The sequence below is a fragment of the Ursus arctos genome, unplaced genomic scaffold (assembly GCF_023065955.2).
Source record: "Ursus arctos isolate Adak ecotype North America unplaced genomic scaffold, UrsArc2.0 scaffold_7, whole genome shotgun sequence".
Lineage (NCBI taxonomy): Eukaryota > Metazoa > Chordata > Mammalia > Carnivora > Ursidae > Ursus > Ursus arctos.
Genome location: NW_026623089.1, coordinates 40,318,896 through 40,346,668, shown reverse-complemented (window position 1 = coordinate 40,346,668; position 27,773 = coordinate 40,318,896). Strand labels below are relative to the sequence as shown.

The 27,773-nt window shown below is 54.5% G+C and overlaps 1 protein-coding gene and 1 long non-coding RNA gene across 2 annotated transcripts; one reads left to right on the top strand and one right to left on the bottom strand.

The window, feature by feature from the left end:
* Positions 1 to 387: 387 nt before the first annotated feature.
* GDF10 (growth differentiation factor 10) lies at positions 388 to 14,074 on the bottom strand. Its single transcript, XM_026481520.4, has 3 exons — positions 13,463 to 14,074; positions 3,547 to 4,472; positions 388 to 1,384 (listed from the first exon to the last, which is right to left on the bottom strand). The coding sequence occupies exons 1-3, from the start codon at positions 13,761 to 13,763 to the stop codon at positions 1,193 to 1,195; spliced, it is 1,419 nt and encodes a 472-aa protein (XP_026337305.2). The 5' UTR covers positions 13,764 to 14,074; the 3' UTR covers positions 388 to 1,192.
* On the top strand, positions 13,628 to 24,617 carry LOC130543040 (uncharacterized). The gene is made up of 2 exons (XR_008958059.1): positions 13,628 to 13,764; positions 21,311 to 24,617. It is a non-coding gene; the product is annotated as an uncharacterized LOC130543040 (long non-coding RNA).
* Positions 24,618 to 27,773: the final 3,156 nt, after the last annotated feature.

The following is a 27,773-nucleotide window of genomic DNA, read 5'->3' as shown; positions in this document are numbered from 1 at the left end:
ACCTTAGGAGACACCCTGACTACTTGCCATTGAATCTCTTGCTTGAAGTACCCCAAGGAAGAGGTCTCTACCCAGGGCAGCACAGATGTTCCTTTAAATGTCTCAGACACTTTTCAATCACTCGATGCCCCTCTGAGGCTCAGGATGTGAGACCACTGTGCCTGCCTGGGGCTCTATCCTGCCTGGCTGAGCCCAGGATGGCCACTGAGCAGCAAAGTGGGCAGGCAGGATGCTGGAAGGCATAGGAGTAGCTGGTTTCTGTAGTTTAGGATAGAGACAAGAAGGTGTAGAGAGGCCTAGGGGGCTCTACTCCTAACGGAGGCCCAGCGGCCCCCAAGATGTCATATGTGTAGGTGGGGATATATACATATTTTGGAACGGGTGACATTCAGTTTTTCAAGATACCACTGTACCTTTAATTTATTAGCTTTCCATAAAAACACATAACATACACAATCTACAGTATAGAAAGTATAATTTACAAAAATATAAAAATCTTGGTTATTTTTTAGTATTCCAACATATCACTGCATGTGTTATTTCAATAAACATGTTTAAACAATGCACACTTAACCTGCCTGATTACCTCTGTGGGGAATGGTGTCCACTCCCCCCTCTTTTTAAAAAATAAAATATATATTAAGAAAAAGAGACCACAATGGGTTATATGTGCATACTGTGTGTGTGAAAGCTTTTGCGGCGGAGTTTCAAAGTTCATACCGTTATTCAGGCGCTGCGTTTCAGTATCAGCATGTGGCCCAAAGTGTGTTCAACTGACTGTTTAAACAGAGGTTCTTTCCTTGTGAAGAGAGCGGACGCCCTCACGCCTGCAGCCTTCCTCCCCGGTTACGAGATGATGGTCACAAAAGCCACCATGGCGGACCCGTTTGGCTTTCAGGTCTTCAGAGCAGAGGGGATGGACGACGAGCAGCCTTCAGGCGAGGGCCAGTTCCCGGTTTCTTTCAGCGGATTCAGACTGGCATGTAGGGCGCTAAGTCATCAGCAACGAGAGAGCCCAGAATGGGCCCCGGGGGACAGATCTTTCTGGGACCCAGCAAGGGTGCCTGTAAGCTCTGGCCCGTATATGCAGCTGTACCCCTCACGAAGCCCTCACCCCAGAAGGCCCTGAGGATGCTGCCCTGCTCGGTGTGGGGCGGGGGAGAGGTTTCCTTCCGCCCCGGAGTGGCTGGTCTTACCGGCAGGCACAGGTCTCCACAGACATGTTGGGGTACACCTTCAGAACCACATTCCGGTTCTCATCCAGGAAGAGGACCCCCAGAGAGTTCATCTTGTCGGGAACACAGCAAGGCTCTGGGATGCCCGGGACGATGCCCACAGCCCTGACGATGCTCTGGATGGTGGCGTGGTTGGACGGGCGGACAATCTGCAAGGCAGGAAAGGAGCGCGGTCACCGAGGGGCTCTACCCTCACCCACCCACTGTGCCACCTGCACGTCCTCGACTGGGGCTGCAGAAAAGGTGTCGATATAGAAGAAAAAGGGAAGTTCCAGGGGCACACATTTCCTCCAAAGTCAGCCGCAGACAGTCCCAGAGAGCTGTGCAAAATCTCTGGCCTTCCTGCCCGTTGAGTGTCCCAGGAGGAGGGAAGTTACATCCCTACACGACTGGCCACTTGGGGGCACCTGTGCATCGCTCATCCCCAAGGAGCCCCTGGACCTGGGCAGGAACCGTCCGGAGGGTGATGCCCAGCTGTTCTGCCCGGGCCGCAGCTGCCCACATTTCACAGGCCCAGGAGTTCAGACATGCGACCCGTGTGAGCCTGTTCTTAGCACTGGACGGGAAGGCCCCCAGGCGTGTGTGCACCGGCATGATGGGGCTGGAATGGACGTTTCCCAGATGAGTCCGACTGTGGGGTGTCAGGGACTGCTTCACTTCACCGCCCCGTCTTCTCATAGTATCAATCGTATGGGATGGATTACCTCTATTTTACTGGTGTGGGAGTGGAGGCTTAAAATGTCTAAGTAACTTGACGAAGATCCCTCACAGTTAGCAAGCAGCCAAAAGTCACAGAAAGCTGGAAACCATGCTTGCGGGGGCCGTGCGGGCTTTCTTTCCCTCTCCAGGCAGCCTCGCACCCCCAGAAAAGTCGGGGTCCCAGCCACAAGCACAGAGAATGCTGTTCTCAAGCACCTCCAACAAGAGAAACAGGACCAAGCCACAGGAATTTCAGCTCATGGCGGGCCAAAGGCAGTGTTACACGTAGTGTGCTGATGAGGACGGCCCCTTGCGTGGGGAGGTGGGCAGGGCAGCCAGGTAGGGACATCTGATTTGCGGGCTCAGGCCGCTGTCAGGGAAGGCGGCAGGCAGTCCGCCAGACTGATAAGGTAAGTGCCGGGCCAGCCAGCTGGAGCCTGCGGACTGCTCCTTCAGCATCTGCCCAGGCCTGGGCTGGGCTCCACCAGCCCCCACCTGTCTCTCTGTCCGGCAGCTCCCTTCCTCTCTCTTGCACATGCAAGAAAAGCCCCTTAATTCCCAAACAGGTTAATGCTGCCCCATGTCTGTGGCTGGGAACTCTCAGCTGACTGATTTATTTACATTCAAATTGGATTTATGCACGGACTTCCTTTCTTGAACGGGAGGGAATGACCTGGAACTCAGCAGAGGAGCTAAGCGGGAGGCAAGTGTGCACTCCGTGGGGAGGGCCGACCTCAGCTGGCAGCCAGCCCACCGCAGCTCTGGCCGCGGGGAGATGGATGGACAGAGCCACAACCCAGCCCGGAGGAAAGGGGAGACTCCGCAAACCCGGGGCCCGCACGGCAGATAAAACAGCCGTGCGCAGTGGGCCTTGCGTGGGAGGCGGGGGGGGGGGGGTGGGGAGGAGTCCCTAGGAAGCCACTGAGGCCAACTCTGTGCTGGTCACAGACCCCAAGGCCCTGAGGTCCAGGCCAGGAAGAGGAATGAGAGCCTTGGTGAGGAAGGGGCTTCGGAGGCCTGTCTTGCTTACGGGGGGAGCAGGTACCAACTCCGTGGGGCGGCGGCTGCGTGGGAACGCACACCTAAGGAGACGGATTCTCCTGCTTTTCAAAAGAAGACATGTTCTGATTTAAAATTCAAACTCGGGGGCACCTGGGTGGCGCAATCGTTAAGCGTCTGCCTTCGGCTCAGGGTGTGATCCTGGCGTTCTGGGATCGAGCCCCACATCAGGCTCCTCCGCTATGAGCCTGCTTCTTCCTCTCCCACTCCCCCTGCTTGTGTTCCCTCTCTCGCTGGCTGTCTCTATCTCTGTCAAATAAATAAATAAAATCTTTAAAAATAAATAAATAAAATAAAATTCAAACTCGGCTTAAGTCAGCCCTTTCAAAAGCCCAGCCAAACCGCGTCCGTCTGCGGGCCGTAGTCCCCTGCCGGGCAGCCACCCGAGGACCTCTGCCGACCCACTCCCACCTTGAATAGATGGGAGGGGTTCTAATCCCTGTTCACAGCTGAGAAAGAGGTCCCAAGGCAGAGGGACTTGGCGGCAGGGGCAGAGCCGGGAGCCACAGCCAGACGACGGGCTGAACACAGCGGCGCTGCCCAGACAGCCTACCTTGGGCATGGGGAACTCGCACACTCCCGCGCAGTAGTAGGCGTCGAAGGATTTGGGCAAGATGATCCATTCATTCCACCCGATGTCTGCGAAGTCCACCTTCAGGTACCTGCGGGAGCAGACCCGCGGCTCGGCCCACTGCTTCCTCCGGGCTTTCTGCATCGTCTTCTCGTCGAAGTCCAGCACCCGCGAGGAGGCCATGAACACATCCTGGCCCTTCTTCCTTCGGTCCTTGCGCCCTGGCCGTGGCTTCAGGGTCCGGAAGGGGCCAGGCCACAGTTCATGCTTGTGGTAGTGCTGTGCGTGGGGGGCGTGCGCCGGCCTCTCGTCCAGCCCTGGCAGCTCATTGTCCTGGAGGGGCCCAGTGGCCTGAGTGGCCCGGCGTACCCGGGGGTCTGCTGAGCTGTTGGGGGCTGCGCCGGGCTCCGGGTCTCCAGCCTGGAAGGGGTCATATCTCTGCAGCGTCACTGCCACACTATTGGGCTCTGAGATGGCCAGGTCGTCAGCGTAGATGAGGATGTAAGGGGCGTGGGGGCTTGGACTGGGCACCCCTGGGGCCTTCTCCCCAGAATCCAGCTGGGCAGAGAGGAGCAGCTCGCCATCCTGGCGGGCTGCCTTGACGATGGGGGAGATGTCCTTGACCTGCCACAGGCCCCGTGGCGGGGGCACCAGGGCCACGGCTCCGCGGAGCAGCCCCTGCGTGGCTGTGTTCTGCGAGAGACTGCGAAAGAGCAGCTGCTGGTGTGTGGGCAGGCCCGCGGGCAGGAGGCGGCAGGACACATTCTTGGCCCACTGCTTGCATGGTACCTCTCGTGCCCGGGGCCACCGTGGTTCTGAGTAGAAGTGGAATGTGGCTGAGAGGATCATTTCTGAATCCTGCATAGAAGTCAGGTTGAAGAAATACACAGCCTTCTGGTCGACCATTTCTGTGCGGGCAGGAGAGATCATAACAGGTTAGGTTCTTTCTTAGCTAGGTCCCGGTGCTCAGGGGGTCTCCCACCCAGGGCTGGGATGGAGGAAGAGTGCCCATTTAGGGAGCCCCTCCAGGCCAGTCAGGCTTTCCTCATCCCGGGTTACCCTCACAGTAAACTGAGGAGGGCGCCCTTACTTATCCTCCATGAACAGCTGAGGAATTGAGGTCGGAGAGGTTGGGGATTGTCAGTATCCCACTACAAAAAGGAAGAGGTAGCAGACACGAGCATCTCCCTGCATCCTCTCCCCGCACCCCAGTGCCCTCAATGCACAAACGCGCAAATACCGCTGACACCTCCACGGAGGAGGTAAGGTGGAATCAGGTTTTCGGGACGCTTCGAGTCGGGTGCAAGCCCTGTCAGAGCATCCTCCTCCGTGTACTCAGCCCTCTAGCTCACAGACGTTAAATGCGGTCATTCTTCCAAACGAGGTGAATGAAGCAGAGCGCCCCTGACTCCCCTGTGTTCCAAATGTCTTCTGAGGGAAACTGGACTTGAGGGCACAGCTGTCTGCTACATGTTTTGCCCAAGGCCTTGTAAAGCTTGTCGGACAAAGGAAGAGCAGTATCAGGGTTGCACCAGGCCACTTGACAAAATCTACAAAGCCCAGGTTGCTCTCGAGAGGCCCAAATCCTGAGAAAGACCGGCATTCCTCAAACATCCCATCTGCAGCTCCAGAATGTCCTGGCCCCTGAATCCCTGGGACTGTCAAACCCCTCTGCCTTCTTGCCTGGTTCTACCAGGTGCATCCCAGGACCACGGGGCACAGCATCCTCATCTGTGGCCCAGGAAGCTGCCCCGAGCCCAGGTAGCATGAGTTCTCTGAGTGGCCAAGTCCTCCCGAGGGTTCGGGCAGGGGGAAGGAGTTGCTCCCCAGGCCGCCCTGTGATACTGCGGGCTGGCGGGAGACCAGAGCTGCCAGGCTGGCTGCCTCCCTCCCACTGCTCTACTTCCAGGTGCCAGGTGTCTGGTGGGTGCAGACTGCTGGGTGAAGCTGCCAGAGGGACAGAGCTCTGACGCACGGGACTGTGTATGGGCGCAGGCACTCTGGGCCCAAAGGGCATGGGTCAGGGTCTTAGCTGTTCTGACACCTGCACCCACAGAATCAGCTGGGACTTGTCTTCGTTACGGGAAGAAGGCATAATGCGATTGGGAACTGTCATGTACTCTCAATGGACCATGAGAGACGAAGGAAGGAAAAATCATATCCACAGAGGACCTGATAAATGTCAGTCAAGAGGCAGATAACACTCTAAAGACCCTGCCTTATCTGACCCTCTGAGCAAACCCACAGGAGAAGAGCGGCAGTCCCTCACCGTGCTCCACACATAAGGAGCAGGGCCGTGATGGCCGATTGAACTTGCCTTCTCCAGACACTGCAGCCTTTGGAGTCCTGGGCTCAAGGTCTGTGTTTCCCCAACTTCCTGCTCTCTGCCTTCCTCCCCTGGAGATGCTGATTCAGAGGCTCTGGGACAATCTGGCCAAGGGATTTGTGTTTTAACCAGCATCCCAGAGGGCTCTAACCATCAGGCAAGTTTGTGTATCTAGGGCTGATGTGTGGGTGGGGTGCAAGCTCGCCAACAGTGCAGCCCCCTATCCTCCAAGCTGGACAGGGCCCTAGAAACCAGGTCCCCAGGCCGCATCAGGACCACACCAAGCTCATTTGCCTCAGGCAGACAGCGGGGTCTCTAGTTCACATGACTGCTTGCAGGATTAAATAAACAGCATATGTAGGGTGCCGGGCACCAAGAAGGAGTCCCTAAATGTGGTTCCTTGCCACTTCCATCTAAAGGACCAAGGCTGGCAGAGCAAGCAAGCTCTTCCTACACCGACTCAGTATCCCCCAGTGATCCAAATTATCTGAGTTGTAACCCTGCCAACAAGGCAGATAAAGTGTTTTTCTTTAACCCAACTGAAGTCTGTAGTTCTGCTACAGACTGTCGCTAGGAAATGCGTTAGGTGGCTCTAGGACAGACATAGCTGACACTTGCGAAGAGCTGGCCCATTGCAGCAGGATGCAAGCATCTCTGGCCCGGGAATTTACAGCCTTTGGTGAGGAAGAACACAGCGGACTGGGGCAACAGAGATAGGCCTCCCCGGAGGAAAGACCCCAGCCTCCCTCCCAAGGATGAACTAACGGACTAGGAGATCTATGAAGAAGGTCAACTGTGACCACCATGCCAGGGACAGCAGCTTTGGCCTGAGGCGGGTGTGACCCAAGGAAGGTGCTGGGAGGCGTGCCCCCAGGGAGCAGGAAGTGCCTGAGAGGAGGGTCGGCCTTCCCTGAGGGTTATTCCTGCACCGGATGCAGGAGAGAGACAGCAAATATGGCTCCTCTTCCGACAGAGAACCACAGACAGTGTGCCCTGAGACTGACAGGGAGGGACTTGGAGGTCACCCTACCTGAACAGTTCCACTCAGGAGTCCTTCCTCCGTGTGGCTTGAACACCTTTGGCCATAGGGAGCTTGTCTCTCATGAGGCAGCGTGCTGCCTGCAGACCGTTTCTGTGGGAACTGTGGGGTGGAGATGGGCCAGCCCATCCCCAGCGTGTGAAGGGCCACAGGCTGGCTCCGCTCTCTGACTGTGTCTGCATGCATGCAGTGCAGGGGGCTCCAGGTTGTGACAAGAGAAGGGAACCTACATGAAGTCTCCCGGCTGCATGAGACCAGGCCTCGATGGAGAAACCCCTAAGAGAAGTCCCTATTTCCTGTGAACCATGCGGGTGCCATGTCTCATGGTCAGCAAGAAAAGACCTTCCCTCCCTCCTTCCCTCTCTCCCTTCTCCCGCCCTCCCTCCTGTCCTTTTCCTTTCTCTTTTTCTTCCTTCCCTCCCTGCCTCCCTCCCTTTCTCACTAAACATTTGGGAAACTCCTACTCTGGGTTCAGTGTTGCATTGACTGGGGTCCTGGAAAAGGTGACCGGAGGGGCTCAACTTAGGGATGAGACAGACGGGCCATCGTGATGACTCCCATCTCCCACCCTGTCGCAGCTTTACAGAGCACTGTCCAAGTGAGGCCCTGGGGATGCAGGGCGCAGTCACTCACAGGCCACTGCCCTGCTCACAGCCCTCCATTGCCCCGAAAGCAAAACGGAATCCCTTGCAGAGGCCTTGCTTGACCTGGCCTGCCTCCCTCCCCACCCGCTTCCCTGCCCCAGTCACCCTGGCTTCTGGTCCTTCCAACATGAAATTCCCCTCTCAGGGCTCTGCCTCAGCTGTTCCCTCTGCCATCACCCCTCCTCCTCCAGGCCCAACCCCCTCCCCTTCCGTTCTCCACTCAAAGGGCATCTCTAATAAAGGGCACCCTTGGCTCCTGTGGCCGGAAGAGAAACCCCGTCACTCTGTCCCCTGCTTCATTTGTCTTCATGTCACTTCCCAACATCCTGATACGTATTTCTTTGTTATTATTTCTCTTCCCCCCTAGAACACGAACTCCAAGGGAGCGGAGCTTTGCCAGCTCTGCGCACGGCTGCATCCCCAGGTCCTAGCCCACAGCCTGAGCGAGAGGCGGTGCCCAGAAGTAAGTGGTGAATGACGGGGGAAGCGTGGGGCCTTTGCTAGATCTGGCTGCTTCCGTTAACAAAGGGGGACCCCTGCCTGATGCCTTCAAGCTCACCAAACACATCCTGAAAGTCCAGAAAGCCTCATTCTTTGGGGAGATGGAGCTGATGACACAAATCCAACTGGAGACCCTGGGGAGCAGGATCTTTGTCCAGTTACTTCCGCTAGAGCCTCAGTTTTCTCGTCTTCAAAATAGGAATACGATCATTTACCAGTTACGGAGGTCCAAGCTCCAAGTGTGTACGCATGCTCGATTCCCCAGTTTCCCAAAGAGGAGAGCAGATGATGGGTCATTCATTCTCTGGAAAAAGATGGAGCTTCAGAAAGGGGATCTAACTTGCCTAAAGTCACCCAGCTGGTGAGGGGCAGGGCCAGGGCGCGCACCCAGGTCTGTCTGACCCCAAGGCCATGCTCCCCTGTGTATTCTGACTAGAATGGTGATCTCCCTAACAGCGAATGTGACAAAGACCGCATGCTGCGGAGCGCAAACCGTTTTGCAAACACGAGTCCTGATGTGGACGCTCTGGGATTCTAACTCTCCGAGAAAGAAAGGACTAACTTTATTTAGACGAGCCATTCTCTCCTTGGATTTTTGGAAATCTCAGAATCCTAACTGGGTCCACTCTGGGGGCACTCGGCCTCCTTCCTGAGGGTAATGGGGAGGGGACGGGGTGGGGGAGGGAAGAGGTGGCTCCCATCCAAGGGTCCCTCCAGGCACCCTGCTGGCCAACCTTCAGGCCAAAAGGGCTCTCAGACTGCTCTGCTCTATTGGAACGGAACCTAAGACACATGGAGATTTATCTCTTCATCCACTGCCCTGGAAACAGCCATCAGAGTGACCAGAGTGAGAACGTGGGGGTAAAGATTCAAGCACCAATGGAAGCTGGAGGAAGGGAGCCATGGGCCACCAGGGGTGCTGCACAGAAGGGAAGAGAATGAATATGTCTCAAGCGTCTACTTCCAGGCAGGCCCCAGGGGAAAGCCTGCTTACATCACTTACTAGCCAAAGGCAAATCATGGAGCTCCTCCGTGCCTGTTTCCACATCTGGAAGCTGGGCCGAGTGTTTGTATGTACTTCCTAAAGTTGTAAGATCATCTCTGCCGAGCTCACACCATGGTGTCTGGTACTTAACACGTGCTCAGAACGTGCTGGCCGTGCGATGTCACCGGCTACCACTGCGCTCAGGGCACCATGTCCTTGCTCCCTGTCCTCATGCCCAGTGGGAGGCATTGCCACCTGTCCACCCCTCCAGCAGGAGCCAGAGTCCCGTGGCCTCTCCCCTCCTGCATCTAACCAATCCCAGTTCCTGCTGGTTTTACATCCAGTTTCTCCACAAGCATCCTGCACTCTGCGTCCCTCCACCACCGTCTTCACCCATGGCCCACCGCGACCCCAGATCACCATCACCCCTCGTGTCACACTCATGCTTCATGAGGAAATCATCTATTATAGATGAAGAGTCAATATCCTTACTATACAAGAAAACCTCTACCAGTTGGTAAGAAAAACTCAAGACCACAAGGAGGAAGCCGTTTCCATAGGAAAAACTGCAACTGGCTAAAAGGTGTGAAAACCAGTTCAGGATGACAAGGAATGGGAAAAAAAGTGACTTTAAATGAGGATAGAGCAAGTTTTACCTGCGTGTTAAAGATATGATCCTACTAAGGTAAAAAATGATGTGTACATAATATATAATGTACAGTATATATAAAATAGAGTAATATATTTATATAAACTATAATATATATTATGCATTGTATATTCTATATATTCCACTAAACTATTAACTCTGGTTATATTTGGGTTTGTGATTAGGAAGACTTCTTTTCTTTTTTATGGTGATTTTCTATGGTTTCCAGCTAAGTGTGACTTTATTTCATACTCTCTTCTTTCTCCGCCTCCTGCATCTCTCCTTCCCTTTCTCTCTCCCCTCCCTCCTCCCTTGCCCTCCTGCTTTGCCCCCCCCCCCACTGTCTGCACACGAATATTGCCCCACTGCTGCAGCCAAACTCAGGCCCCTCAAGGCCCTTGATGGCCTGGTTGGGCCCACGGGTCCACCTCCATCTCCTGTCTCTCTCCGCTCATTGTTTCCTCATTGAAACCAAACTGCTCCTAGTCCCCAGCACACAGCAGTCGGCTGCACTTCCACACCTGGCCAAACCCCACCTGCCCTTAGAGTCTATCCGGAGCCTCACCTCCTCGGCGAAGGCTTCGCTGGCCCCTCCCCACTGACCCTCCCCGCGCTGGGTCAGTGTCGTCCCTTGGCTCCCAAGCACACCCACAGCCCCTCCCCATGGCATTGTGCCCCCTGTTCTGCTGCCCGTACTCTCCTGCTTGCTTCTCCCTTCCCCTGGTTCGTGCACTTTTCTGGCCAAGAATCTGTGCATCCTTGTGTCCTCTGAGCTTACAGCACCTGCCATCTAATGAGGTGCTCAGGAAATACTTGGGGAACTGAAACGAACGTGACCGTTGGCATTGTTGGCAGATAGCTACGTATTATTACTCTCGTTTGAAGATGAAGACATCAAGCTCGGAGAGGTTAAGTAAACTGCCCAATTTCACACAGGTCAGTGGAAGAGCTTAGAGTTAGACACAATTGTTTAGGACGGGGGGGAAGGTCTAATCTTAAGCCTTAGGGTCAGGCTCAGAAGCTCTCTCCACTGCTGTAGACTTAATAGGGAACAAGACACACTTCAGGGAGCAACGGAAGGGAGGGAGGAAGGAGGGGACTAAAGTAATAGTAACAGCATCTAGTAACTGACCGAACCCATGCCCAAGGCGCTGTCTTAAGCACTTGACATATCTCAGTTCATTTTAAAAACCCTATAAGGAAGGGAGCATTACTAGCCCCATTTTAGATGTGAAAAAACAAACAAACAAACAACAAAACAACTGAGTCATGGACAAGTTTAGTCCCTTGCCCCGGGCACAGACTCAGCATTTGGACCTCAGCCGTCCGGCTCACAGCCCGCACACAGAACTCGAGCGATCCTTCCTGGCGGCAGGTGAGGACCATGGCTCCACTGCCTCCAGGGCTGCAGGGACTACCCCACTGAGACTGCAGAGGCCACTGTGATGCCACAGGATGGTACTGATATATTCCAGGGCTGAGCTAAAACCCCCACATTGGTGCCTCGTCCATGAGATGAGGGGTCCCTGCCCAGGCTCACAGCTGCTCACAGCTGGGGTGCTGGCTCACAAAGCGGGCATGTCTGAGGGCTGGTGGGGGGCTGGGTGTGAACCAATTAATAATGCGAATCAAGGGAGGAGGTGAGAAACCAAACTGCCTGGGCCTATACTATGTCAGGCACAAACCCACCTCGTCCCACCGAACCTTCACCTCCATCCTGTGTGTGCAGAAACCCATGCTCGGAGAGGAAAAGCTGGTGGCGTTGGGCCTTGTACCCATGGCTGTCAAATGGTTCCAAATAAGCGTGCTGGGTTTGCCAGACCATCGCAGACTGGTCCAGAATAATCCTGATCTCCCAGAGAATGGTCTGCTCTACCCTCTGCCTCCTAAGTCCTAGGCTGAGCTCTGACACAAGTGGAAGAGACGCTAGCAGTGGGAGCCGCTCTGGCTTGGCACATCGGAGGTCCACCCTTGCTGCTGTGAATGCCCCCACCCCGCCTCGGTTTTCTTATCCGTAAAATGAGAGGGCTGGAGGTGACGCACTGTCCTCAGGTCCTCTTCAGGACTAACACCGCATGCGAAAGTGTTACTTGTGCTACCCCCGTTCTGGGCAAACGGAAAGACAAGACCGAGCACCTCCACACCCGTGGCCGTAGCAGTGACGGCGCTCAGGGGACATGCTCGCTTCTGCTGCAGGACGGACTTTGCTGACCTTGCTTTCCTCAACGACAAGGCTCTGAGGACTGAGTTAATGGATGCAAGGTCAAGTGTACGCCCACATGAACACAAATGCTTTGTATTTCCACAGGAACAACACGCATCCACACCTAATCTGGCCAGTGCTGGGCTCCGGGCAACCCCACAGGGAAGATACTGGCAGGACCTGCCCATTTTCTAGATGAGTACAGTAAGGTCCACAGAGCTTTAGTGATTTGCCCAAGGTCATGTTCATGCTAGATGATTCTTGAGTGGCTTAATTTAATAATGACGCTCCAGAAATGGACCCCATGTGATAAATAAAAAGTACCAGGGAGAATGGAGTTAGGTCCAGCTGGCGTGGAGCCCAGGAACAGTACCAAGCGGTCTGCTCAGTGGAGGATGGCGGCCCAGGCCTCTCGGTGGCAGGTATTCCCTAATACATTGTTATGCGAGGCCAAGCTTCCCAGGTAACAGGTGTTACCTGGAGTCACCCAACCAGCAGTCAACGGGTGGCCGACCTGACCCAGACCGTCTGGCCCGGTGTTGGGCTTGCTCCTCTCCACCGCGGGAGGCGTCGGTCCCTAGAGAGCAACAGTTTTTTTCTCCTGATGAATGGCCTTTTCCCCCACAAGGGCTGCTGTGGACCCCTACCCACACTTTCCGGAATGGCATTCTGTGACCATGGGTGGTCACCATGACAACCAGGGTTTTCCCGCCACCCTTGCCACCAGGCTGCACCTCTTCTGTGCTCGCCCAGGGCCCGCAGTGGTAGGCCAACCAGGCTGGCTGACGGCTGAGGCCACAGGCTGGAAGTGCTCTCAGAGCAGGGCAGGGAGCGCTCTGTAAGTGACCTCTGTCTGCTCCAGCCAAGGTGAGGACAGGTACAGGATCTGCCCAGGTGGGGCAACGGTGGGAGGGAAATAGGGCACCCCCACTGCCCAAGCTTCTGGACTCTTCCTCAAACCCCCATGGTCTGAACATTTCATGTTAGTGCCTTGCAGGCCTCAGTTGTGTGTACCCCAGACCAGGCACCCAAGGTTCTTCTCAGTCCACTCTGTTTGCCCAGCCCCGGAACCCACTAAGTGCCCCCAGCTAGAGGTTCACGCCCCCTGCCTGGGCCCAGTGTCTGGCACCTCTACTGGGGCTGCCTGATGCCCACCTGACTGTTTCCGCTCAGTACCCTTCTCATCTGTCAAGAGCCAACACAGCTGACCCCTATGACATGGATACGACCGGTCAAGAGCTTCCCCAGCCCAGGATCGTCTCCACACTGTGCTTAAAGCTTTGTGTATGGGGTAGTCTAGACCAGCAAGTGTGACACCCTCCCAGTCTTGCAGCACCTTAGGGGCAGGAACTCTGTGTCACTGCCACTCTGGCGTCCCCACTGGAGGCTCAGGGCCTGGCATAGAGTGCTTGGTGAATAGTGAATAAGTGAATGAATGAATGAGTCTATGAATAGAAGGAAGAGAAGAAGTGGGTGCAATGGTGGGGAGGATGAACAAGTGAGGAAGGGGGAGAAGGACAAGAGGGGTTGTCCGGGACCCCCTCTACTTACCTAACCGGGCCCGGAAGCTTCGAACCGTGTTGCCCCCTCCCGGCCTCGCGCCCCTCTGACTGTATTTCTCATAAAGCCGGAGCATGTGGGCAGCGACCATGTCTTGGGCGCCAGGGCCCAGAGTGGCAGCGGCATCCCCCGGGAACCGCCAAGGGTCCTTGATCCCAGCCAGGCCATCAGCGGCTGCAGGCGGGGCGGACCGGGCGGGCGCCTGGTGGCTGCCGCCCGCGTCCCGGAGCAGCAGCAGAAGCAGAGGCAGCAGGGGCAGCAGCTGGGTCGTCCGAGCAGGTCCACGGGCCATGGTGGGTGGCGGCGGCGAAGGGTCGAAGCCGGGAAGGAGGAGAGAACGCGCGGGCGCACGGGAGGCTGCGGACCGACCCTGGGGCAGGAGGGCGCGAAGGGCTCTGGGTGCGGAGATCCGCGCCGGGCGAGGTGTGGAGCCGGGCGGGAGCCGAGCGCTCAGGTCTGTCCGCACCGCCCGAGCCCCGGGCCAGCGGTCACGGCCGTCCGGAGCCCCGTGGAGCCGAGCCAAGCCCGAGCCGACGGGCCGCCCCAGCGGACTGGCGCAGCGAAACTTTGCAGCCCGCAGCGCGCCCCGCTCGGCGGGTTCGAGGGGCGGGGCGGGGCGGGGCGGCCGGCGGCGCCCTCGGGGGGACCGGCGGTGCGCCCCAGACCACGCGGGGCTGTAGCCGACTCGGCAGTCCCTGGCCCGGCTGCGGTGTGCGTGCGCCCGTGTGTGGCGGCGTGCGCGCGCAGGAGTGTGCGCCCGAGTGTGCGCCCAGGAGTGTGGGGGGCGTGGGCGTGGGCGAGCGCGCTCACCGCTCCCCTGCAGAGAGATAGAGACCCAGGACCCGGCCGGCTCCTGTGTGTCTGCGCCGCAGCCCCGCCAGGGTTGCGCGGGGGCTGGGGTGGCCTTGGGAGGGGGGCCCGCCTGCTGGGTTGCCCCTGTAATGGCATGTGATGACTGTGTGGTTGCAAGATGACAGCTCCCCCGTGAGGGCCCGAAAGGGGATGTGTGGGCCCCCGGTTGCCTCTGAGCCGGTATCCAAAATGCAGGAGTGAGGGGAACGGGGACCTTCCCTGGGCAGCATTTGGAAAGAGAAATCCTGACCCCAAAGCTCAACCAACCCAGGGCAACTGGAACAAGATCCACATTAAAATTCAGAATTAGTCCATTAACTGACCCTGTATTTGGCAACAGTGCTTTCAGTTGTTGAAGAAGCACATCAAAGGTCTTTATTAATCGTTGGACATGTAGTCATCAGGATTGTTCTGGAAAAGGACGTGGTTTCAAATTGCCTTGCAAAACGTTTCCAAGGCGTCAGGATAGGAGAAGAGAAAGCAGTAGCTTTTTCAAGGTTTCACAATAAAGTGAGGGTACAGTGAATCCCTGGCCGACTTCCCCTCCACTTAGCCCTGGGGCAGGAGGTCCTGCATTTCATCATGCCTTTAGTGTGGTTTCTTGTCCATGGATAGAATTTCAGGGGGTCTGAGAACTTGGATGGGGAAAATTTACATTTTTATTTTCAATAAACTGTAGCTAAAACTTAGCATTTCCTAATATTGAAATGCAGGCAACAAGCCACAATGGTATTAACCATACCTGTAACTTCCATGAATTAATTAAAAAGCAGATATATTGCTATATTGCAAAGTTGTTTTTCACAGTATCTGGAGAAGTATATTTTAATGTAATTGACTTTCTTGGTAACATTGTATGTTAGAAAATTTCTTTTGAAAAAAGGGGTCCACAGGTTTCATCAGACTGAGGAAGGGGTCGAGGGCCCACACAAAATACTTACAAATCCTTGTGAGGGAAGGAAAGGACCTCTTCAAACCCATGTGCTTCCAGAACTATCTAGGATACTGCCTATGCTACATTTCAAAAGACTGTTTGCAAACTTGTGAACACCCTGTTCCCTTTACTTGGTAACTTTGGGCTCCGTGAGCCAGAATCGTTACTTTTCTTGGAGGGCTCACAATGTAATAATTGAAAAATTGCTGGAAAAAGCTTCTGTTGGTGTGTAAAACACAACCTATTTGTAATTCTTTTTAAATCTTGCAGTGTCCAATTGGAGGCTATCCTATTGAAAGCCTCTGAACCTCAGGCCTGTAGCTTTTGGAAAACGATAGAGAAGCATTTTATTTATTTTGATAATTATCTCACATGGCAGCAACTTCCTGTCTATGTAGCTCCCGTTTTTTCTGTGATACCGCTTTCAAAACTGCTTGCCTGGAGGTGCGATGATCGAGTCACCGTCTTAGACTCGATGAATCTGTCCTTATAAATGGTCCGCACCGACTTTTACTGCTCCCTTTCCCCCACCCCCCACCCCCACTGCCCTCCTTCTCCATGTGCCCCTCACTTCCCCTCTCCCCTCCTCTCCCCTTCTCCCCCAGAATGCCTCTGACCTGTACCGGCTGGGGGTAACCTCTGCTCATGGGTAGTTTTGTCTCTGCTGGGGCCGTACACAATCGAGGCCTGTGAAAAGGAGGGTTAGTCTGCAGGAGGCCGGGACAAGCTGGGCTATTCGGGATCTGTGTCCATTAAAGCCTTCTTGCTCCCCTTAACTCATTCCCCCTCCATTCAAGCCAGCCTGAGGGTCAGGCTTTAGCCAGCCCTAAAACCTGTAGGGTACAGATTCTCTGAATTGTTGGGAAAGAATTAAGGCATCAGCCAGGGACGGCTAATATTTCTTGCCTCATTTTATTGCTGAACTGCGGGACTGTAAAGTCTTGAACACTGGAGCACTACGGCCCCCTTTCATGTAGCCGAGATGATGGGATAAAAATGTGTTTGGTGAAGCAATTCAGATTACCACCGGGTCACATCCTCGCTGGCTCCCAGCACGGCCTGCAAACAGCATCACTGAGACAAGAAACAATCGCTGTGCAATTCAGCTCATGCAGAACAGTGTTTCTAGCGTGGAAATGAGGCTAATTGTGGAGCTTGCCAATGAGAATGTTTTGTTTTTAATAGCTCAGGCTGTAGCTCGAAATAAGAGTTGAGAGGGCGGACCGTGGATTCAGGCCCCGAGAGCTGTGATTTCTGACAGCTTCCTCCTAAACGGATTGGGGTCCTGGGAGTATCATACACTATTCTGACCAGGAACACTGGGGTCTTGGACTTGCCGACCGGGAGCAGAAAGGGCTCTCTCCGGAGAGGGGAGAGGTTGTTTGGGGGCCCTTAGTCTTCCAAGTCTCTCTGCCACACTCTCTGGGTTCCTTACACTCAGAAAACCCCGAAGACGAAGTGAAGAAGCTCAGTCGTTAGGAAGCCCCAGGCCTGGACAGTTCTGAGAAGCAAGCTCATTTGCTTTCCTCCGAACCTCTCCCCAAATAAACACCCCATGAAATGTTCCTGAGCAACTGTTTCATGATATTGTCCAGGTAGCTTGGGGTAGAGTCAGTTTTCGGCTCTCGCTAGCTCTGCCACCAGCCCCATCTCCAGCCCCATCGCTTCTTTGGAACCCTCGCAGCGTCCCATTTACATGAGAAGGCTGAGCCCTGGACTCTGTTTCAGCTCTAACGCTGTATTCCTGGGTTTGTGGCCTCATGTCAACCCATTTTTGGAAGTGAGAGAGTCAGTGTGACCCTTTGGAGTCGATTGGGACTAGGGTTTGTGTGCCTGTTTTCACCACTACCGAGCTGCATGGCCCTTCGCAAGTTGCTTGAGCTCTCTGGGCCTCAGTTTCTTCAGCTCGAAAATGGGGACAGGAGCAAGATATTCTGAGGATCATTAGTAAGAGTTCAGCATGAGATAGTACTAAATAGCATTGATGCTTGTTACTACTCTTTGTATTTCTTGTGCATTCAAAAGAGATTGTAGCCTATTTGAAGGGGACCCAGACTCTGGGAAATTTGGTGAGAGGTTCAGCCCAGCCTTGCTCTGCAGAGGAAATGCATTTCTTAGTGCACAGTGCCAAGAGCTAGAAAGAAAAGGAAAGGAAGGAGAATGTTTCCACGATTAGGAAGTCATAGACCTCTACCGGCGGTATCTGGGGGTCCCTGTCCAGAGGTTGGGGGGGATGACTGACAGCCCTTCATCTAGACATCCAAAGCTCTTGGCCCTCAAGGACAAAAGAGGTGTGAGCGAGTCCCTGTTCCCATTTAGGGTATGAGCTGTGAAAAAGCAGCTGAAGGGTTTGCAGGGGCGCTGGAGACAAGAATCCCAGGGCCTCCCCAGGCCGCCGGGCCCGAGTGTAATAAATCTGCGAAATAACAAGCACAAAGGACTTTATAATCAATGACAGATTTTATTTTTGCTCTGGCAAAATCCATCCGTGGAGCTAACATTTTATAGGGAAATAACTACCCACTTTGTGACTCCTCCTCGGCCCATATTCTCTTTCTTAAAGTCGGGAAAAGCTCAGAGAATCAAAGTCAGCTCCTCCGAGAACTGTGGCAGGAGAAAGCATGACTTCCCCTGGGCGGGAACCCAACCCTCCCGTTACTTCCTAGGGTGGCTCGGGCCATTCATTTCTGTTTTGCTAAAATACCCGTGACATGTGAATAAACCAGGATTACAGAACATTGTCTCGGTCAGTAATCTGAGCCGGCACAGGCTCTGGTTTGATGAAATATGGTGCTCTCTGAGCAAACATGGGAATTGGTATTACTTCTCGTTAAAGCTGAACAGTGGGACTATTTAGAACTGACGCATGAATGCTGCACTGTGGGGAGCGACAATCTGAAGGGAGCTGGTTTGGGGGAGGGGGCAGTGGTGTGTGTGAGTTGGCCCGAGCAAGGCAGTTAGGCGATGTCTGCAGGGGAGGCAGCCAAAGAGACACTTGGGAATTAGGACCCCCTTCGGGGCTGCCTGGGCTCCTGACAACCCCAAAATAATCCTTCTTAGAACCTTTGCAGGAGGGACAGAGCCTCACATCCTGGTCCTGGCATTCGAGCCCCTCTGGTCTGGCCTGACTGCCCCCTCTGTCTTGGCGGACCTCTGTCCAGTCTCTCTTCCCGCCAGCTCTCTCGTGCCCCGGATTCAGAAGGACCCGCAGTCTCTCAATGCAACTTTCAGCCTCCTCTGGCAGTGCTTTTCTGGAATCTCTCTGTGCTAACCACCCAGTTCCCCTCCACGACCCGGGTGCGCGTTCTCCCAGCTGCCAGGACCGTGGTCTGCTGCTGGCCCACAGCTAAGAACCTCCCCAGGGACTGCCTCACCCAAAGCTGTCCCCTTCCCTGGGACAGCCCCAATGCAGCCATGAGGCCTTGAAGGGTGTGAAGGCCCAACCCCCGAGCCCCAAGGCAGGAGAGTTCTGAAGGCTTGTTGGCTCCAGGATGTGCTGTGGGCTCTGCCAGGGCCCCTGTCTTAGCCATATCACATTCGCCTTTCCGGTCTGATGAATCCCAGTTTCCACGAGCACATTCCCATGAACCTCTGCATGCACAGTTCCATCTCAGAGTCTGTTTCCTGAGACACCTGACCTGTAATAGTCGGTGCCAGGAGAGATGCGAAGAAGCCGCTCTAAGATGGGATCTGGGGGCTGAGTCATCTACTGCCTTATGGCAAAGAGGACTCGCTCTGCCTGGTCCAGGTAGCCCTTGGCATGTGTAGTGGTGAACCCGAGGGTTCAGTAGCTCAGATATTAAGGGTTCGGGGAAAGTGATCACTAAAAGACAATGGAAACGGGGGCTCCTGCTGAGTGAGACAGATTCATGGGAGATAGGTACCGAAAGGTGGAGGGTGATCAATCACTAATTTAAGCCAAGTATGCAAATCCGAGAGGCTTCCCGGCAGCGCGTAAAGAACCCCTTGCGGCTGGTGCAGCTGAGGATCCGGCCCAGGACTTAAATAGGAAGGAGCAGAGCTCAAGTGATGGCTGCATTTGCAACCCCAGCAAGTCCGTTATGCCAAAGTCAGCGTCCTAGTTGGGAAAGAGTGGGACCCCGGACTTGGGATGGGGGCGTCTTGGTTGACGTACTTGAGAACCTTAAAACTCTATAGCTGCTGGCATTGCTGTGGGCCTGAGGAAGGAGCTGACACTTCCCTTGCTTGAAGAAGCTGCAAATATAACATGTGTCCCTCTCGTAATCTCCCCACACCTCCCTTCCTGCCTGCCGGGTGAATACTGGGGTCGTGTCACCACATGTCACTCAGCCAGGAGAGTGCCGTGAGCACCAACAGGGAAAGGTAGTCTGGAGTGGAGTGTTTTAGTACAGAGCCAACATGCGCCAGCAGAACATGAGTGGAACTGGATCCTAGGGGGCTGGGTCAAGGGGGGATATAGAGTTGGCTAGGGGAGGGTTTCTCACTACAGAAGGACAGTCCCATGCTCCAGGATTTACACCACGGCAAGGGCCCCAGTAGATGGGGCTAACATGCTTCTGGGTTCGCTCTTGGATGCTTGGGCAAAGCGATGGCGGGCACTAAGTGAAGTACCAGTGACGAATTGTCCTGGTCAATGACGGAGGAACAGATTAGAGGCTCAGGGAAGTGGATATGCTGCAGTGGAAGTGGTATCTAAGGCCAGAAAACCACAAGCCTGTGTGTTCCATAGCAGGGCTCAGAGGACTCTCCATTTCCCAAAGTGACAAGGAATTCAGCGGTGAGAGGAACACCAGGTCGTGAAACCTCGGGGATGGCTATTCTCCGTGGGCTAGGGCTCAGGGCGGGAGGTGCTATTAATGAACTGGGCTCTCCAGCAGAAGTGGGACAAAGGGATCCCTGAATAATGGAGTGCTTAACTGTCCAAATCGGAGTGAACACAATTTTCAAAACAGAAGGCATGGTTGGCGTGTTGTCGGAGTGCTTAACTCACCCGGAGCTGTGAAGTGCTTGCTAGAACACGGAGTTCCTGGGGGACAGATAGATGGGAAGCCAACCACAGTATTGCTTACTTGTCCAATCAATTTGTAGAGTCAAAACTAAATCAAGGATGGATAAACAAGGCAGAGGGCAGCTACCCTAATAAAAGTCACACTCCCTTGCCTAATTTCTGGATGTAGACCCAATTTTAAGGCCACATTGACAAGAGAGGCTAGGTCTCCCAGAGGAAGGAGCCTGCAACAGCACAGCAAGGATGAATGGTGATGATTCCTCATCCTTCCCCAAAGGGACCTATGGCCACTTACTCCAGGAACAACTGTACATGGGGGAAGGGGAGCATCCAGACACTTCAAGGATGGATGGACCCAGGGTCCAAGTTGACATTGATACCGGGTGCCCAAAACATAATTAGCCCTCTGTCAGAGTAGAGTTTTATGGGAGCTAGGCAGTAAATGGATCCTGGTCCAGCCCAGCTCACTGGGCCCATGGTCTCATGCAGAAGCCTCCTACCCAACCCTCAAAGGCATAGCTGGAATGGATGTCCTTGGTAGCTGCTAGAATTTCCACATTGGTTTCTTAGTCTGTAGGGTAAACGAGATGGTAGTGGGGAGGCAAGTGAAAGCTCACAGTAGGGACGTCCAAGTGGAGGCTTCTGAAATTGTTTCCTCACTCCCGCCCTGGCCAGATTAAAAAATCAAAATCAGTATTGTGTCCCAAAGATTGGTATCCTCCTTAGAAACACCAAGGGTGATGCTTCACCAGACTGGTCCCTACAGAAACCAGACAGATGCTGGAGAATGACAGTGGACAGCCCCACACTCAGTCAGGTGCAGCGTTTAATCACCCCCACAGCGACAATGGTGCCTCAGCCGTATCTCAGCTAGAACAGAGCGACGTGGCCTTGGGTACGGCGTGTGCAGCCTCTGATCGGGTGAGTTTGCTCCTTCCATCTCCTTCAAGAAGGACTTAGAAGCAGTTTGTATTGACGTAGGGAAGGCACCAGTACACACTGACTGGTATGTGTATTTCTTGCTCTAGGGCCATGTTAACTCTACTGTCTCTTGTCACAATAGATCAAATGGACCTGGAGAGTCTGGATATTTCACCGAGCATCACACTGGTCCTTTGTATCGATGACACAGTGTTCATCAGACTGAATCAGTGAGAAGTGGCAAGTACTTTGGAGACCTTGTGCTCCAAAGGGTGGGAGATAAACCCCGTGAAGATGTAGGGGTCTGCCCCATCAATAAGACTATTAGGTAACTAGTGGTTTGAGCCTGCTGGGACATCCCCTGCAAAGTAAATGACACCTTATCGTATCTTTCACTGTCTATCTCTGAAAAGGCAATTCAACTCCTGGTAAGCCGTTTGGGTTCTGGAGACTACCAATTCAACTACTTTGACCCAGAGGGTCACAGGAAGCTTCCAGCCTTGAGTGGGACCCAGAGCAGAAAAGATTTCTGTAGCCCTACTGCTTAGACCATATGACCTATCAGAGCCTGCGACATTAGAGGGAACTGGAGGAAAAACGCTGTATGGAACTGAAGGCAAAACCCCAAAAAGCAAGGTTTTGGAGCAAGGGCCAACCATCTGCAGCCGAGAATTATCGGCCATTTGAAAAGCAGCTCCTGATTCGTTGCTGGGCACGGGTAGGGATAGAAAGCCTAACCATGCGACGTCGGGGGATTGTGCAACTAGAAGTGTCCATCATGAGCTACGTTCTCTTACCCCCACGAAGTCATGCGTTTGGGTGGGTGCAGGAGTGATTCTTCAAAGATGGAAGCGGTCCATCTGAGATTGGGCCCGAGTCCTGAGTAGTGCCAAGGGTGCGACAAAGCTGCGTGAGCAGGGGGCTCAGACCTCCGTGCCCCCCACCACTGTTGCACCTGTCTCTCTCGTTCACACCTGTGATCACTTGGAGTGTTCCCCTGCGATCCCCTGATGGAGAAGGAAAATGCCTGGGCTTGGTCCATGGCTGCGGAGGCTTGGTACGTGGGTACCCACTGACAATGGACTTGGACTGCACTGCAGCCTCACTCAGGGCTGGCCCTGAAGGCCAGTAGTGAGAGGAAGTCCTCCTATGGGCAGGGCTTTAGGGCGCGCAGCTGGTCACCACCATGTGCAGAAGGAAAAGTGACCTAAGGTAAGAATGTGGGTAGATTTGTGGGCGGTGGCAAAGGGCTTGGTTGGTCAATTAGGGATCTGGAGAAAACAGACTGAAATATCAGGGATAAAGAGGCCCGAGGAAGAGACGTGTGGAGGACGTACAGGAGTGGGCAGGAAGTGAGAAGACCTGCGCCTTGTGTGTCAGCATCCCCAGAGAGCACTCACTGTGGAAGAGGCACTAAACAGCCAAGGAGATAGAGCGGCCTGGTCAGTTGACGTCAGCCAGCCTCTGTCGTCAGTGCTGGCAAATGGGTGCATGAAGAGTGTAGCCTGGGCAGCGGTGGAAGCGATGCACAGAGCCTGAGTGCCCACGGGCCACAGCTAAGCCACCGACCGCCACGCTCCACGGCCAGCTTACCAACAGCGACACCGGTGCCGGGCCTCTGCTGTGGCACCATCCCTGGACGAGCTTAAGGCATTTGGGGGATGGATAATTCAATTGAATTCTTTTCACCCTGCCTTCGGAGCCTCAGCCAGCACCGCTGGACTTACCGAGGGTTTGGTACATGGATCCAGGGTCCTATATAACGTAGCATTGCACTGCTGGACTAATTTTACAGCAAAAGAGGCTCAACAGTGGACACAAAGGGTCCTTTGGCTCTGTCACAAGTCATCCGCTACCAGCCTGGTGGAGTGTTGGCAAGCCCGGCTAAGGGACCATCTTGAGATGATGCTTGGAGAGGATGGGGTGCCATCTTCCAGAACGTAATTCTTACCCTAAATCAATGACTTGTATGTGATGCTGTGCCCTCAGTTGGTCGATTTCATAGGTCCAGGTTGCAGGGCACAGAAGTAGGAGGGACATGGTCACTGTCACTGTCTGTGGTCCACTAGGGCACGCTGTGCTCCAGGGCCCTTAGCTCTGGAGGTCCTGGCACCCAGGAGAGGATCTCTTCTACTAGGCCACACAGCAGGATTCCCTTTCCACAGTCAGGGACAGGGGCTACCCAATCCCTCCCAGCTTCTGTGCTTAGAGGCCAGTGGGAAAGGACAGGAGTCGCCACCCTACACATTGGTCCTGTGCTGTCACACATGGGGCAGAGGAGCTCTGCTCAGCACCCAGGTGGCCCAGTGGGACATCTCCTGGTACTCCCTGCCCAATTCTGATGGCAAATTGACACTGCCAGGAGCCACAGCTTGAGAAGGACATGGTGGTCAAGAAGAGTGAGCATCTGGGTCACCCCACCAGGCAAGGCCCTAGCCCAGCAGAGGTGCTAGCTGGGGTGGAGAAGAATCTAGAATGTGTAGTAGGGGAGGAAGGTGATGAGTACCAGTGGTCCTAAGCCCAGCACACCTTTCTTATCCCTCTAACCTTCCTCTTATAAGGTTTCCCAGGACTAGAAACCAAGCAAAATCCTGGGAGCGGTACCCAGATGGGGTAGAATTATGCTAAGAAGCAAATGGACGCCAGCTCCTGAGAAGGCAGACTGTAGAGCAGTGGGGCTGCCCAGATCCCCCGTCGGGACCCAGCCGCCCATCCCTCCTACTGTCCGGAGTGCTTTCTGCTGCCGGCTCACGCTGACACCCTCCCCAGGAATTGCCCCAGCGGCCTGAAGAGCTGTCCTGCCCATGGTCATGCCTCTTTGTCCCCAGGGCCACCTGTGTCCTTCGGCTGGTCCAGGTGATGTTACGAAGGCCTGGGTTCCCTTATCCTCACCTGGGACCCTTTCGAGGGGCCGTCCCAGCTCCAGAGGCCCCTGTGGGAGCAGCCACAGCCCCCACCGTAACGGCTTCCCGCTCACCTTCCCACCCTGCCCAGCTGGCCTCCTCACCCCTCACAGGCGGTGTCCCCACGTGCCTGCTGCCCTAGAATCCAGCTCTGAGCCTGGTTCCTGGGTGGTTGGACAAGACACCGCCATCCTCAGGTGCCCGCAGTGACGCCGTGGGTCCCCATACATAACAACGGCTCACTTTTCGTTCCCTTGCGGCCCTCAGAGGAAAAATATTTTTCTTCTCTTATTTCCTTAACACCTCTCTCAGACTCACTAATTCCTCTTTTCAACAGAGAAGAGCAGGCCACAGGTTCAGATCTGGGAACGCATAAGCCCAGGTATCTTTTATTTATTTTTATGGTTTGCTTCTATTTATAACAAGGGATGCTGATTTTTCTATTTATACTCGAGACAGAAAAGTTCTGTTTAAAGTAAATTTAAGTCAGAAGGAGTGAGTTGGTTTGAAGAAAACAATACTGAATAAATGGTAGTTGTGGCAGGAGTGGGGAAGATGGTTTTATTGAAGGTAGAAACGTGGGAAACACCTGCCTCTGTGATGTCTCGTGCGTGGAGGGCCACCCCTCTGCGTCAGGTGAGTAGGGACCCCACGAGAGCCAGCCCCACGACTCCATCCTTTGTGAAGTCCTCTGGCCCTGCATTAAGCAGAGATGCCGTGTGGAATGATCTGCCTCCATGTCTGATTCTGCAGCTGGCCAACGGGGGCCTCCGGCACCGAGTCTCTCTCTTATTCCCTGTCCTCACACCAGCACTCTGCATGGGCCAAGACCCAGGGTAGGCGTGGTGGGCAGAATTCTAAGAGGGTCCCAGAATTCACCTCCAGTATGCGTGTCCTTTATAATCTCATCCTTTGATGCGGGTAAGGCCTTTGGAGGATGCATGTAATTCCTACGATTAGCTTTCATTATATGGCAAAGCTAAAGGGATTTTGCATATGTAGCGAAGGCCCCAAATCATTTGATTTTGAGATAATTGAGAGGGAGATTATCCCAAGTGGGCCTGCCTTAATCAGGTGAAAGCCTTTTTGAAAAAAGCCTGGGCCCTGGGTGGCTCAGTCAGTTAAGTGTCTGACTTTTGATTTTGGCTCAGGTCATGATCCCAGGGTCGTGAGATTGAGCCCCAAGTTGGGCTCCATGCCCAGTGTGGAGCCCACTTAAAATTCTCTCTTTCCCTCTCCTTCTGCCCCTCCCGCCACCCCTTCCCCTCACTGCTCCTGTGCTCTCTCTCCCTCTCTCTCTCTCTCTCAAAAAAAAAAAAAATAATAATTAATTAAATTAAATGTAAAAGGCTGGGCCCTTCACAGAGAGAGAGCGCCTTCTGCTGGCCTTGAGGAAGCAAGATGCCTTGTTGTGAGGAGGGCAAGAGGGAACTCAGGGGAGCCTCAAGGAGCTAGGGGCAGCCTTGCTGACAGCCAGCAAGAGAGCGGGGAACTCAGTCTCCCACCCCCAGATGATGGGAAGAAGAGGACTTCAAGCTCCAGAAAGGACTGCAGCCTGGCCAGCACCCGTGTGGCTGCCTGTGAGACCTTGATGGGAGGACCCAGAGGAGCCATGCCGGGCTCTGGACCCGTGCAAAATCCGGGAGATCTTAAATGCGTGTTACTTTAAGCCACTGCTTTTGCGGAAATGCAGCCATAAGAAGCCAGCCCTGCAAGCAGCCTTAGTAAACAGTGGCTGCGTGAGCAGAGGAGCTGGGCAAGTCTCTGCTCGCCAGCCTCTGGTCTGTCATCGGATTGGTGGGCTTTTCCCACCAGGGAAAATGGGGTAAGTGAGAAGGGAAGGTTAGTGTCTGCAGTGAATTGCCCCTGAGCTTGCTTGGTGTAGATGAGGAACAGGCCTGAGCTTTGCTCTCTTCATCTCAGAAGGGGCCCTCTCAGCCCCACCCTTGGGCACTGGCCCGTGTGCCCACTCCACGGCTCATTCTGGGGAAGACATCCCAATCCCATCTCTCCCCGTGGCCTGCCCCCCTCCCCTTTAAGGTCTGGGCTGGGAGTGGAATGTGCCCAAGACCGCTCTTGTGAACCCTCCGAAAATGGAGGGCCTCTCCTTCACTGCCCCAGCCAGCCCTTCATCCTTGACGAGCACCCAGGATGGCCTGGCCTCTCTGGGACGGTCCCACCGTCCACCATCTACCCTGCCTCCAGCCAGCAGCACTGGACCTCCCCCAGGCCACCTCCCAGTCCCCACCCTGGGTTTCTCAGAGCCTCACACCAGGCCCAGGCCACTGGCTCCTAAGCTCACCAGCCTCACTCCAGCATCTCCTCTCTGCTCGTCCCAGCAGGTCTCACCCCTTCTGCATGTCCTCCAGCTCCACAGCTGCTCAGCCTCCCTTTCCCAAATGGAGAACCCAGCTTCTACACCCCTGAGAAAACTGAGGTCCCTGCAGTGGCCAGCTGTGGTGGTCTGCCCACATGGCTTCTCCCTTTCTTGTCGACCCAACACTCTGCTTCCTATGGAGGAGGGCTGCTCCCCAAAACACACACGTGTCTCAGTGGGGCTGCCTGTCTGAGAGGCTGCCCTCTGGCCGAGTCAGCGGGTCCAGTTCGTGATGAGCCAGTCCAACACCCGACCTGGTCACCGTGAATCCCAGGAAGCATCCCAAGTGAGTTAGTCACTGTTGATAGGATGTTTCCGAGCGGATTTGATGGGATAAGCCCCATTTGTCAGGTTGCGCAGGTGGAATGACATTAAGGCCAGACCTGGCTGTGGCCGCCATGTTCCCTGTAACACAGAGACGCCCGTCTCTCACAGAAGAGCCCTGTGCCAGCTGAGGGAGGAGGAGGTGGAGAGGGCAGAGATGAAGACAGGAGGGAAGGGGAGGGTAGTTATCTAGCTATTGCTGCGTGACAAATTCCCCCCAATTCACAGTGGCTTCTAACAGTACACACTTACCTCAGAAATCTGTGGGTGGGTCATCTGAATGCGGCTTAGTTCAGAGTCTTTCTTGAGGCTGTGGTCAAGGTGTTGGCTGGGACCACAGTCATCCTGAGGTTCAAGTAGGGCAGGATCTGCTTCAAAACTCCCTCACAAGGCCCTTGGCAGGACTCAGTTCCTTGTGAGCTGTTGAGCTGAGTTCCTCTGGTTCTTGCTAGATTCCAAGCTCATGCTTGGCGTTCCTCTACTTCTCTTTCTGGATGCTTCCATTCCCAGTCCTGCATGTCCACCAAGACCTAGGTCCGGATCACAGGCCAGTGAATCCCATCAGCTCCTGGATAGCTAACCTCTTTCTTGGATCTGAGGCATTTCCCTCCACACCTGTTTCTTCTCCTGTGATGGATGGTACCAGGTATGGAGACTTGAAGCTCCAGGGTCACTGCTGGCTCCTCCCCTCTTTAACCACGCACCTTAACCATGCACATGGCCATCTTCTTCTCCAGGTCTTTGTCACCCCTTGCTTCTTGTCCCCATCCTGCCCTTACCCCTTTCACTCCTCTCCTCCTGGACAGCATAGTAATCCTTCTCAAGTCAGAGTTGACCCTGTCACTTGCCTATTTATAAAGTATTACTTGTCCCCCTCACCCCTGGCACAACCGGCCCTCTCAGGATTGTCCTGCCCCCCCTTTCCTCCACACCCTCTCCTCTTGGAACCCTGGTTTTGCTTCTCACTCCTGCCTATGCCCTTCATTCTCCCAAGCTAGACT